The following is a 13,493-nucleotide window of genomic DNA, read 5'->3' on the forward strand; positions in this document are numbered from 1 at the left end:
TCCGCCCGAGTGGGCCCCAAGACGCCCGTCTCCGCCCGAGTGGGCCCCAAGACGCCCGTCTCCGCCCGAGGGGGCGCCGAGACGCCCGTCAGCGCCCGTTCCGGCCCCCAGAGTCCAGTCTCCGCCCGTTCCGGCCCCCAGAGTCCAGTCTCCGCCCGTTCCGGCCCCCAGAGTCCAGTCTCCGCCCGTTCCGGCCCCCAGAGTCCAGTCTCCGCCCGTTCCGGCCCCCAGAGTCCAGTCTCCGCCCGTTCCGGCCCCCAGAGTCCAGTCTCCGCCCGTTCCGGCCCCCAGAGTCCAGTCTCCGCCCGTTCCGGCCCCCAGAGTCCAGTCTCCTGGCCCGTCCCCACGGCCCCTGATCGTGCCCCCTCCCTCCCATCCCTTGGTCCTCTCCCCCCCACCCCTGGGGGCCGTCTGGGATCCGGCCCTTGAGGGGGGGGTGGGGTCAGGGGTTGGGCCGCCGCACTGCTCGGCGCCCCCCGCCACGACGACGCCGGAGCCGCACTGCTCGGCGCCCCCCGCCACGACGACGCCGGAGCCGCACTGCTCGGCGCCCCCCTCCACGACGACGCCGCAGCCGCACAGCTCGGCGCCCCCCGCCACGACGACGCCGCAGCCGCACTGCTCGGCGCCCCCCGCCACGACGACGCCGGAGCCGCACTGCTCGGCGCCCCCCGCCACGACGACGCCGGAGCCGCACTGCTCGGCGCCCCCCTCCACGACGACGCCGCAGCCGCACAGCTCGGCGCCCCCCGCCACGACGACGCCGGAGCCGCACTGCTCGGCGCCCCCCGCCACGACGACGCCGGAGCCGCACTGCTCGGCGCCCCCCTCCACGACGACGCCGCAGCCGCACAGCTCGGCGCCCCCCGCCACGACGACGCCGGAGCCGCACTGCTCGGCGCCCCCCGCCACGACGACGCCGGAGCCGCACAGCTCGGCGCCCCACGCCACGACGACGCCGGAGCCGCACAGCTCGGCGCCCCAAGCCACGACGACGCCGGAGCCGCACTGCTCGGCGCCCCCCGCCACGACGCACGGCCGCCGGCCCGGCAGACCCCCCGAGACCCTGAGGCCCGGCCGCCGACCCGGCAGACCCCCCGAGACCCGGAGGCCCGGCCGCCGACCCGGCAGACCCCCCGAGACCCGGAGGCCCGGCCGCCAACCCGGCAGACCCCCCGAGACCCTGAGGCCCGGCCGCCGACCCGGCAGAACCCCCGAGACCCCGAGGCCCGGTCGCCGACCCGGCAGACCCCCCGAGACCCCGAGGCCCGGTCGCCGACCCGGCAGACCCCCTGAGCACCCCACGCCTGGCCGCCGCCCCGGCAGGCCGCCGGACCTTAGCTGTCGGGTCCCCACCCTCCCTCCCCTTGTCTGATTTTTTCCGGTTCTGCTCCCCTTTAGGACCGTCTGGAATTCGGTCCTTGAGGGGGGGGTTCTGTCACGGTTTGGCTTCGCTTCCGGTTTTAGTTTGAAGTTTCATGTCTCTTGTGGTCCTGGGTTAACTTCACTTCCTGCCTTGTCTTGTGATTGCGTGATTGATTCCACCTGTGTCCAATCACCTGCACCTCCCTTGTGTATTTAAGCCCTGTGTGCCAGTTGTCCTTTGTCGCGTCATTGTCCATGTCAGTCCTCGTTGGTGCACGTTCTGCTTGAGTTTTGTTTGAATAAATAGCACTTTGTCGGAAGACCCTGCGTCTGAGTCCTGCCTGCCTGCCTGCCTTCAACCTGCACCAGCCGATCGTGACACCCATGGTCATGAAGACTCATTTAACGTTACGTGGACTTTGAATGTCGCTTAATACCCAACTGAGATCGGCTTGTGCCGCTGTGAAAAAGGATCCTTCCACCGACGCTACTGCGGTTATTCCTGCATGTCCTGTCGGGTTTATGCGTCTGCGCGCTCCGTTAAAGCCGCTGCCCCCCCCCACTACGATACAGCGGCTCATCTGCCTCTTCAAGCGCGTTCCTGGATTCAAAACTCCGCCAATCACTGCTAACAGCTTGTCGAAGGATCTCAGCATCATTAAATGAATTCAAAACTAGAAGAAGAGGCGTATTGTGAGCGGCTGTACGCTCTCGTTTAACTTCCGCTTAGTTCATGTCCAACACAGTCTGTTAATGTACAAATGTCAGCTGTCTAACACGGAATCTTACAGACACAAACCACACTGATGACATGAAGAAGAGTTAAAGCCCCGTTATTATTGGACATGTTTACAATCCAAAGCCGAAGGTGTTTGGGTGCTCGCTCCTTTAGCTTGACGCACGCTCCTGATCTTGAATCTAGAATCGATTGCTCTTCCTTAGTGTCCCGCATGTTGGTGTGCAAAGGTTGAATTTTTTGGGGTTGAATATTGTGGCCTCCATTTCGAATATTTCAACTTTTTTTTTTTAGGTTGAATTTTTTTGCGGTGTTTTAATGTTGAAAAACATTCAGGTACATAATTTCAATGCATAAATATTCAGTGCTAGAAATTCAATCAACTTTTTATTTCAACCCCCGATGGCACAGATTTACTTCCATACGTCTCTTCATTAAAAGCAGAAGAAGTGTTTTCACATTCAATCTTCAGACCGAATAACATAAAGGACATTTGTGTCTGTTAATGCGGCCTCAGGTAGATACGACATTTCAGATAATGTAAGGAAGATGATTGACAGGTAGATCATCGTCTGTTCTTCAGAAGTAGTAATCAATAGTAGTGTAATCAATGAGTATGATCTCCCTTTAGAATTCGGAGCGTTACGCTACATCATTATGTTCGAAAAATCAATCCAAATCATTACCAGTGCACAAATATCACATATAACAAAGATTTCACCAATAACAATAAAAAATAAAAAATAACAATAAAAACAGGGACATTTATTCAGTGCAGCTTAATTCTTCATTTCAGACATCAAAAGTAGTAGTTTTATTTTAAGAACAGACAGGAAGTGAAGGTGATAGAGTGAGGTCACGAGGGGTTTCCAGATGACTCAGCTCGACTCAGCAGTCAACATTAGCCTAACATAAGGAGGGTGGAGGCTCCTACAGGAAGAGGGGAAGACAAACGGAGAACACAAGCAGGTGGAGGAAGAAGAAGAAGGAGGGGGAGTGAGCAACGTGATCCCCGCTGGAGGCCGTGGTGTTGGTGGAGGCCGTGGTGTTGCTGGAGGCCGTGGTGTTGGTGGAGGGCGTGGTGTTGGTAGTGGAGGCGACGGAGGGTGACAAGAAGCCCACCGTCTCACGCAGAAGGTTCTGGAAGCGGCTCAGCTTGGGGAACACCATCACGGGTGCTCGCGTCTGCCCGGTGGTGTTTCCAGAGGTTAACACCACTGCCTGGAACCAGGAGCCATCCAGCTTACACATCAGTGGACCCCCAATGTCCCCCTGCACACACACACACACACACACACACACACAGGTTCAGTCCACAAATGGTCACTTCCTGTTAACTTGGCTTCGGAGCATCAGGCCGCTCACTGCTTATTCACAGTCTGTGTGCTCATGTATCTGCTGCGCAAAGGATTGTGGGTCAGAAGCAGTGTTGGGAAAGTTCACTTTCTACACGAACTAGTTCAAAGTTCAGTTCACAAATTTTAAAATGAACTTGTTCAGTTCATAGTTCAAACTTCAAAATATTTGAACTAAGTTCACAGTTCCAACTAGTTCAGTTCTTTTTTTTCCATATGTTGCTGCAAGCTATTATTTTTCAAAATTATTGCCACAGTGCATATAGAACCACAGACAGCAATTATTTTATCAGTTTTAAAAACTGAAGCTATGCATCAGATTTAATCTTCATATCTAATTTTGAATCCTTATCCAACCAGGGTTTACATTAGCATTGAGGGGATTGTTGATTTAACGTTGCTGTCCATTCACGCCACACTAGCAGCAGCTGCAGCGTTCACCCCTACAGTACATTCTCAAACACATGCTGCTTCAATGGTCTTTTTTAAATAAGGAATAAAAACACGACAGTTATCATTAAGGTGCAAATGTTTGCAAAGAAAGGTCAGATTCCTCCCATCCTCACCGACCTTGTCAGTAACTTCATAAAACTCATTTAAAAGATTATACGCCGTCTCTTTGCTACACGCAACTGTCGCCTCCATGCATTTCTTTTTTATGATGACGCATGCGATCGGGTGTTTTTTCCGCTACTTATTATTATTATTACGGTGTGTTTTCTATAGAAGTCTGGCACCCTATTTGAACGATGTTAACCTGAAAGAACGAGTTCACAGTGACGTTCATGGGGCATTAATACAGTACGTTCAGTTCACATTCACCCAAAATATCAACGAGTTCATGAACTATTGTTCAATGAACGCGTTCAGGCACAACACTGGTCAGAAGAGCAGGCTGGCTTGTGGCCGGATGCAAAGGAACATCCTGGTACCAAGTGTTGTGACACACTAAATCTTTTCCTGCCTCACTACACGTCTCTCTACACTTCTTTATTCATAAAAAATATAAGAGATTTTAAAACGTTTCAGGTAAAAGAACGTTCACATAAGGACTCATAAAGCATCTCCATAAGGACGGGCCTGTCCCCTGTGGTCCCCCACCTGCTCCAGGGTGAAGGTCCCGGTACAGATGGTCTCTCCGGACGCCGACGCGTTCCCACAGTTCTCCACTGAGGTCTGGAACTCCTGCAGAACTTGTTCCACTGAGGATGAGAGAGACAAAGAGGTGAGAGATGAAACATCTGGATGAAGGATGGGAGGAGCCTCGTGGTCCTGGACTCACCTCCTCCTCGCCCGGCGTTCCATCCGGCGGCCCAGCACATGGAGCCCACGGCGAAGGTGCGTCCGTTGTCCAGGCAGATGGGCTGGATGTAGGAGGACAGGACGGGCCGGCGGGCCAGCTTCAGCACCGCCACGTTGGACCCGTTCAGGTTGCTCATGGTGATGTTGGTCACGTTGAGGGTCACCTCGAAGGGGTTGGACCCGTTCTGCTTCAGCCGGCCCAGCACCACGGTCCACTCGGACGGAGAGGGGGGGCTGCAGGAGGACGAGATGAATGATTGTTTAAGGACCGGTTCGGCCCCGTTAACCGGCCCACCTCCCTCGCTCTCACCTGGAGAAGCAGCCGGAGTCGCTCAGCACGGCGTCCTCGGCCACCAGGGTCCCGCCGCACACGTGGCTCCCGTTCTTCTGCAGGCTCGCCATCCAGGGCCACACCCCCGCCGAGGTCACAGAGCCCCCCCCCAACAGACGGGAGTTCAGGGAGGCGCTGCCGCAGACCATCGCTGGAGGAACAGCCAGAGGTCAGAGGTCAAGTTAACGATGGTGCCACCTTTACTTGAACTCCATCTCTATCTCGTATGGAAACATCTACAGTACATAGATATTTATACAAAGCGGTCTGGACTCACGTTGGGGCGCTGTGGTCGGGGGCGGAGGCAGGCCGGGGCAGGTGACGCTGAGGTCGCTGTCGGTGCCGGTGGAGGTGAAGACGATGAAGCCCGGCTGGTTGCTGGAGATCTGGCTGTTGATCCACGACTGGTACTGGGACACCCTGGTGTAGACTCCAGGGAAATTGGGCAAAGCACAACCTCTTCCAAAACTCACGATCCCCTCCTGGACCCAGACGCCGCCCTGCTGGCTCACCAGCGGACCGCCCGAGTCCCCCTGTGAGCAGAGAGGCATTCAGGATCACACCCTCTGCAGGGGGTCAAAGGGAATCAGCCAGCGGAGGGGATGAAGATGGTCACCTGACAGGAGTCCTTCCCTCCAGCACGCAGCCCGGCACAGATCATGTTGTCTGTGATTTGGCCCACTCTGTAGTCACAGTTGCACTGTCTGTTCCCCACGATGGGCACCTCCACCTCCATCAGGGCTTGTGGGAACGGAAGGGGAACTAGAGGCAGAAGATACAGCTCAGTCACCAGAGGAGGACTCTTTGAGCAGCATCCCAGAGGAGACCAACTCTAAAGATGCATCTTTTGTAGTGACCACCAGAGGGTGACTCCTCTGGTCCTTCAGAAGTCTATGAGAAAATGACTCCACTCTCTTCATTTAGGAGGGTATTGTCTATTAGAACCCACGCAGACCGACAGGTAGCATCAGGTAGTTCTGCCCAAATAAACCACAAAGGTGCCGTTGAAGTGAAACTCCGCCTTTTGGTGGTATAGCACCTTTACCATCAGCACCGTTAAACCCCCCCCCCCCCCCCCCCTCCAACCCACCTCCAGAGCGGATGGTGCCCCAGCCGGTGACCCAGGCGTTGATGCCGCTGTAGAAACTGCTGCCGGGTGACGCCAGGCAGACGGGCTGGATGAAGTTGGTGAAGGACACCGGCGAGGTCAGCTGGAGGAGGGTGATGTCGTTGTCGTTGGTTGCCGAGTTGTAATCGGGGTGATTGATGATTCTCGACACTGCCCTCGACACCTCGTTGGGGTTGGAGGTCTGCTGGTTCTGGCGGCCCAGGTACACCACTAGGTTGTTGGTGCTGGGTCTGCAGAAAGAGGGAACGGAGCGCTAGAGCGTAGTGGGGGGGCAGAGTCAGGAGAAGCTGCTGTGGTTGGGAGGGGGGGCTCACGGTTGGAAGCAGTGAGCAGCAGTCAGCACCCATTGATTGTTGATCAGCGACCCCCCACAGAAGTGCCTCCCAGACTGTGTCAGACTGGCCTGCCAGGGCCAGCTGCCCACAGGGGCCACCTGCCCCCCCACAATGCGAGTGTTGAGTGGGGGCCGACCGCAGACTGGGGGGGGGGGAAACACAGTGAGCAGCAGCTTCATGGTTGGTGGTAAATAACCATGTTATCTACTGAATGGTTCCACATGTTTGTCATTGAAAACATTCATGTGACTCTGATATGAAACGTCAGTTCAAAATGGCCGACTTCCTGTCAGATTTTAGAATTTCTTTTAAAGTTTAGTAAAGAAAAGCACGTAACTTACCAGCGAGCTGTGAGAGGGACTCTGGAAAACAGGAAACAACAGCTCAGTTTTAATATCGCTACCAATGAGGTACTGACAGCTGATATATAATCAATAGGAGGGTGATCAGCTGCTGGATCGATTGGTTCAAGCAGTTTTCTTGTTCCTTTGTGAGTCCAACGTCACACAAGTACAATAACACACAAAGTATTCACAGTATTCTGAAGGAACTGCAGTCTCACATTTCTATACACACATATATTTATGTAGTATTCATGATATATGTGTCTAATGTATACTGTGTATTTCCTGGTCTTATGTCCTAAGTCCTCTTCATGCATCCCATGTTTCTCATGAGGATCAATAATCAAACACACGTGTTGTTGTCTCATGGACTCAGTGGAAGTGTGTCCAACCACGTTGTCCACTCGGACGCTAGGACGTCCACGAGCAAAAGGACACGTGTTTGTTGTCACCTTGATTGATGAATAGGGGACGGCGAGTCCTCCTCAGACCGGTTCTACAGAGCAGAGCTGTCCAAGTGTTTATCTAGTGACTGTGATTTGTGAGGAATGTCCTTGTCTGTCTCAGTGGGGACAGCAAAGAGAAAAAATGTCCCACTGTTCTCACAGACACAGGCTGAGGACATTTCTCTCTGAGTGGACACACACGTCTCACTGCCGTTTAAACCTTCCATACTGAGACAGGACAAGATACTAGTATTGTTCTTTTGTTATATCCGTGTACTACTGGTACTGCTGCTTATTACACAAGGTGACGTAGGTCAGTTAATTCTCCTTTGATCAATGTGCTCGTTGTTTATTTTATCGAGCAGCTGTTTAACAACTATGATACGACTACTTATAATACTAATAGTTATTTCTTAAACTCGTGTTCTTTACAGAGAATAAATGTCACGTTTGTCATCAGCGTCTTCACATCTCATAACTCTAATCTTAAGATCAGCTCCACATTCGATGATTCAAATCGTTAAGAAACTGAAATAAAAACAACTTAAACTAAAATAAACCAACGAGGGCTTAAAAAAGATTTCAAGGAAAATTAAAGGAGAAATTCCTACTTTAGTCCTTAATGAATCTTCATAATATGAGAGCGGCTTCATTCTTTTTGTATTTAATACCTTTGCTGTGCGTCCCCTGAGAGGACAGACCAGCCTCAGGTAAATGAGCCAGAGGACTTCAGAGGCTCCTGTCCTCTCTTCTCTCCTGGTTTTGGTCATTTTCATACGTTCATTCACACTTAATAAAAGCGGTGCTCAGGATCCGCAGGTGTCATGCCTTCACTCGAGCCTTGTGGTGTGAAGCCGTGACGTGATTGGTCATGTGTGTGCCTTCTTACCTGGAGTCAGCGCGGTCAGCAGGGTTGCCACGGCGATCACTTTATAGAGAGCCATGACTGAAAGGTGCTCCTCACCAGGTGTGCTTCTGCATAAATAGGCTTCTTTGCTCCTCCTCCATCACATGCACACCTGACCGAGGACACGCCCCTTGCCCCACCGGTTTCTGCCTATCAGTAATGTCACCGGAACTTTTCCCAACACACCTCCACTCATTTCACAAGGATGTGGTCTCTTTATGTCCAGCTTCAAGGACAAGGAAGCAAGTTTATGGAGACTGATTCCACAATAAAACATTGAGCACAAAAAGAATCCCACTAGTTCAGCTTCCGGGACCCTGAATCTCATTATGGTCCCTCAAACAGAGGGAAACCAAAGTGGTTATGATCATCCTCTTGGGACCATGAACCTCTGAAGAAGGTTGAATTGTAATCCATCAAATGGTTGAATTATTTGCACTCAGAAGTGATGCATAAATCACTGACCTAGTGTATTGATCTCACATGAAGCACTGGAGAGGCTCTATCGGCTTCCTCTCAGCTCTGACAATAAAGAGTAATTAATCCACAGCCGGGAACTCGGCAACCGCTCTGACCCGTTTAGTGAGATGTGGGGGGGGGGGGGAGAAGGGGGGGTGACGCGCTGGATCATTTTGTTCTTCCTTATTATTAAACCAAGAAATGCTGTTGTTCCTTGAAGAAGTTATGACGTGATGTAAAGATGGAGGATTCTTCCTTGATATTGATAACAATAAACAGACGACTTGTGGCGTTATTGAAGGATGGCTCTGAAACCATTTGTAAATTGATGATGTAATGAAAATAGTTTGAACAAGGACAAAAGCCTGTAAACATTAATGCGCTTCACTACCTTTGCAGTATAGGGTATTTGTGCTTTCTCGTCTCACAGGTTGGACCCTGTTCCTGCTTCCTGCCTGATACCTGCTGCTGCTATCATCATCATTACTACTTTTTAAAATAATAATCATATTACTTCTACTGTCATCATAACATTACCCTTTCCTAAAGGCTTCTGTTGATGGTGTTCTATGTGATGGTGGTTCTACCTGATGGTGGTTCAATCAGGAGAGACTCGTTCTGCAAATAGACCCCTTTATTACGAATGAAACAGAATTATAGTCTTTGGCGATTTGGACTCTATCCTCGAACAGGATAATCAGGGGAGGCGGTACAGTACGGCTCCTCCAGAATTCCCCCCTAGAGTCCAGACACTGGTGGTGGTGGTGGTGACGCTAGGAAGTTGTAGTGGCCGATGCTGCCTGTTGTTAGACCGGAGGTGCCTGGGGTGGAGGAGGGTTGCGTCAGGTCCGACCTGAAATGACAGCTGACAGGACCCGCCAAGATCACTCCTTAAAAAGTTTGACAGCAATGCTATGATTGGTCCCCCGACCAATAGCCACTTCTGGTTGGTTGTTTGTTACTGGTGGAAACCACCCTCCCCCGCCCCCTTCGCTGTTTGTAAACAGCTAAGACGCCAGCCACACCTATTGACCCACCGTGAAAGGGGAGTCTTCCTTCCAGAACTATCGCTTAAGCTTTACTTCTATCTAACACCTGCCTTACTACTCACAATTATTTGAAACATTTCTGTCGTAGGAATTTAATGTGTTTCATATCTTTTACATTGTTCATTCTGTACACATGACATCCATTGAGAGGGATCGCTCCTCTGTCTCACTGAGGTTTCTGCCCCTTTTATCCCATGGAAGCGTTCTCCTGTCCCGATGTGAGGGTTTGGGGACAGAGGATGTTGCATGTGTACAGACTGTACAGCCCTCTGCGGCAAATTTGTAATTTGCGATTTTGGGCTATACAAAACAAAATTAATTGAATTGTAATGTGAGGTTTGTTATTGTTTAAGAGCATGAATTCAACAAGATTTGGTGACATAGTTTTCTGAAGTCCTTCAGGGAAACAAAACAAATGAAACATGAGTGACTCATTGTGGTGGCCTGCCTTTGCATTTCCTCGTTCCGGTTCTGGTTCCTGACTCACACGTTGTCGCTCCCACAGACACACACTCAATACTTGTGTTCTCAAGTTTTACATTTGGTTGTTTAATTTGAACATGATTAACATCGTGGACTGTGCCAATGTCCCGTTCCATACAAAACCCAGCATCGTGACTTGGTCCCACCCCCTCCTCTTATTCCACTGATGACAGGTGTTTCTAATCAATCATAAGAAAAGTTAGTTCAAATATCAACTTTAAAAAAATAAACAAATGGCTCCAACACTCATAATGGTTCTAAAATGTCTTATTGAACTTTCTTATTTCTTATTGAATTTCCTATTGGAATTGGAGGCCATCTGCGCGTCCTTATAGTCCGCCAATGATGGGTTGTATAAGTGGTCATATTTCCTTATTTCTTCAGACAAAATCTCTTTAATCGGATAAATTCTCTTTTTGGCGGTATTGTGCTATGAAACCGGAAATGTGAGACCCTGGAAAGGATGGCAATGCCTACCACTTGGTTCGGATACGAGAGGATGAGTGGAAGACCGTATTCAACACCCCACGGGAACACTTTGAATACTTGGTTATGGCAGTCGGACATAGCAATGCCCCAGTTGTTTTCCAACCCTTGGTGAACAACGTGCTAAGGGATTTTCTCAACCGGTTTCTGTTTGTCTACATCAACGACATCCTCATATACTCGTTTAATCTACATGAACATCGTGACCATGTCAGTCAGGTCCTCCAGCGCTTACTGGTAAACCAACTTTACGTCAAGCCGGAGAAATGTGAATTTCAAGTCACCTCAGTACAATTTCTGCGTTTTATCATTGAGGAGAAGCAGATCCGTAAAGATCCAGCAAAGGTTCAGGCAGTTACCGAAATGCCAATCCCTTCGAACCGGAAAGGGCTACTACAGCCAGACGGTGTTGCCCCTAACTCGACTCACCTCCCTTAGGGTGGAATTTTGGACCCCCAAGGCTAACCGGGTTTTTGAAAGCATCAAAGAACGGTCCACATCAGCCCCCATCCTAGCCTTAGTTACTGGCTGTGAAACTGGCCCTGGAGGAATGGAGACATTGGCTGGAGGGCTCAGTTCACCTTTTCATTGTGTGGACCGACGACCGAAATCTCAAATACATCCATTCTGCCCGACAACTCAACTCACGCCAAGCCCGTTGGACTGTTTTTGCCTGTTTTTGACCATTACCTTCCGCCCAGGAAGCAAGAATGTGAAAACCGATGTGCTCTCTCGTCAATTTTCCCTTGACGAGATGGACCCAGCTCAGGACAAAAATGTTCCCCCTGTTTGTGTCCTAGGTGGTCTCACCTGGTTGATAGAGTCTGCAATGCGGGAGGCTCAGTAGACCTAGCCGAACCCAGGCGGTGGCTCTCTAGGGCACCTATTTGTTCCTCTGTCCGTCCGATCTCGTGTCTTGCAAAGGGCCCATTACTCCAGACTTTCCGGCCACCCTGGGATAAGACAAACCATCAACTGGCTCCGGCGCACCTTCTGGTGGCCGTCTCTTGACAATGACACTCAAGCCTATGTCTTAACAAGGCCTCACACAGACCCCTTGTTGGATTGTTACAACCTCTGCCTTTTCCACACAGGCCTTGGTCACACATGGCATTGGACTTCGTCACAAGATTTCCCCCCTCAGATAACAACACTGTTATCATGGCCATGGTTTTCTGGAGCTCACATTGTTCCCCTTCCCAAGCTCTCGTCTGCCTGCAGGCTCCACGGCATCCCTGTGGACATTGTCTCTGATCGAGGTCCCTAGTTCTCGTCCCAGTTCTGGAAGGCGTTCTGCCCCACCTTTGGCGCCACGGCTAGTCTTTTCTATGGTTTTCACCCCAAACCAATGGGCAGACTGCGAGGCTTAACCAGGAGCTGGAAGCCATGCTCAGTTCTACGGCCACAAATCCATCCTCCTGGAGTCGTCACCTGGCCTCCACAGTGACGGGTTTCTTCCCCTTCGAGGTCTCCATGGGCTACCAACCTCCCGTGCTAACCAGCCAAGTCCCATTGATTTTGAGATTCACCTCAAAAAATGTCTTGAACCCCCGCTATAAATCCCATAAAGGTTTAAAATGTAGGATGAAAACACATCTATGTGATAGCCTGTTTTGTGGACAGTACACATGTGAAGTTTCAAGTTGATAGACCAAGGATAAACTACTCTACAGAAGGCTTTTGTGAAGGTCTCATGTCAGACAAACAGGTTGGTTCAGATTCTTTTGTTGAGTTCAGTTCAGGTCATTCCACCACTCTCTCGCTTCCTTTCATTAGCCTGAATTTGCCTAAAGAGGCTTCCACGGGCTTTTACTTGGAAAAATGGTGAGCGTCACATGTCGCACAAGATTTCTGATTGGCTCAAAAAACCCTGACCAGATAGCTTGAGCAGCCATGTTGCCTCACTAGCAACGAGTTCAGCATGCTAACTAAATGCTAACAAGAGCTCATTGCAGAAACCGCCAATTAAATCCATAATTTATGTGATTAACAACAAAGGTAAGAGACATTTAAGATTTTTTCGCTTCCATGGCTTAATGGGTTTTGTACTGAAAGTTTGGCATGGTTTTTCTGAGCAAAATGATACTTATATCATCTTAATCTGCGCCTTTTGCTTGTGTTGTTTGTTGTCTGCAATGTAGCATGACGCATCATAACAATATGTGACTTTTGGTCAGTCAAGTCCAAAATCTCTGGACACATTTGCATGGAATATGTCCTTACTCTTACCCCACCGACTAAAGTTGTGTTTGGAGTATACGTAGTAGTTTACGGCTTATTGTAGCCAGGGCTCCGATGTTTAAAACAAGGCTAACCAAGCTTAGCTATGAGCATAATTAAACCAGCTGTGCGTGGATTTCTACGTCTGTCACTGGAATCAGGGTGATCTGCTGATGCTATTTGGTGTGTTGTTATTGTACCGACGGATTGAACCTCACTGTAAAACATCACATCCCTGTTTAGTTATGTCCACTTTCTCCAGGTTGCCAAAATGACCTGAATACAATGTCCTGATTCAGGTATACAACACTTCCGAAAAAAACATGTCGGCCCGCGTCCGGTTGCGGACTCGGCTAAGACTCGGGATGAATGACGCCCCAGGATCGTGTTGAATATATTCTTCATGTCACACAAACACACTTCCATTACTTACAAAATCAAGCCAGTCAAGATCACATTATTTGGTGATGAATGTACGTCCAGAAAAGATATCAAGGGTTAAAGAAGAAAGGTACATATTGTTTTTATTTTGTGCAAGTTAAAAAC

At 50.3% G+C, this 13,493-nt stretch overlaps 1 protein-coding gene across 1 annotated transcript; it reads right to left on the reverse strand.

Moving 5' to 3' along the window:
• Window positions 1-2,413: 2,413 nt before the first annotated feature.
• zgc:100868 (uncharacterized protein LOC554458 homolog) lies at window positions 2,414-8,449 on the reverse strand. Its single transcript, XM_062565794.1, has 10 exons — window positions 8,233-8,449; window positions 6,895-6,915; window positions 6,533-6,695; window positions 6,180-6,448; window positions 5,706-5,851; window positions 5,367-5,622; window positions 5,069-5,240; window positions 4,739-4,992; window positions 4,558-4,658; window positions 2,414-3,373 (listed from the first exon to the last, which is right to left on the reverse strand). The coding sequence occupies exons 1-10, from the start codon at window positions 8,285-8,287 to the stop codon at window positions 3,032-3,034; spliced, it is 1,779 nt and encodes a 592-aa protein (XP_062421778.1). The 5' UTR covers window positions 8,288-8,449; the 3' UTR covers window positions 2,414-3,031.
• Window positions 8,450-13,493: the final 5,044 nt, after the last annotated feature.

The sequence above is a fragment of the Pungitius pungitius genome, chromosome 12 (genome assembly GCF_949316345.1).
Source record: "Pungitius pungitius chromosome 12, fPunPun2.1, whole genome shotgun sequence".
In the NCBI taxonomy this organism is placed as follows: Eukaryota; Metazoa; Chordata; class Actinopteri; order Perciformes; family Gasterosteidae; genus Pungitius; species Pungitius pungitius.

What these genes read in the sequence shown, in the direction of transcription:
- zgc:100868 (XM_062565794.1), bottom strand. Translation starts at nt 8,287, where the DNA reads ATGGCTCTCTATAAAGTGATCGCCGTGGCAACCCTGCTGACCGCGCTG. An exon ending in GTCCCTCTCACAGCTCGCTG is followed by an intron (nt 6,696 to 6,894) that starts GTAAGTTACGTG and finishes CCCCCCCCCCAG; the next exon opens with TCTGCGGTCGGCCCCCACTC. An exon ending in GGACCTTCACCCTGGAGCAG is followed by an intron (nt 3,374 to 4,557) that starts GTGGGGGACCAC and finishes GTGTGTGTGCAG; the next exon opens with GGGGACATTGGGGGTCCACT.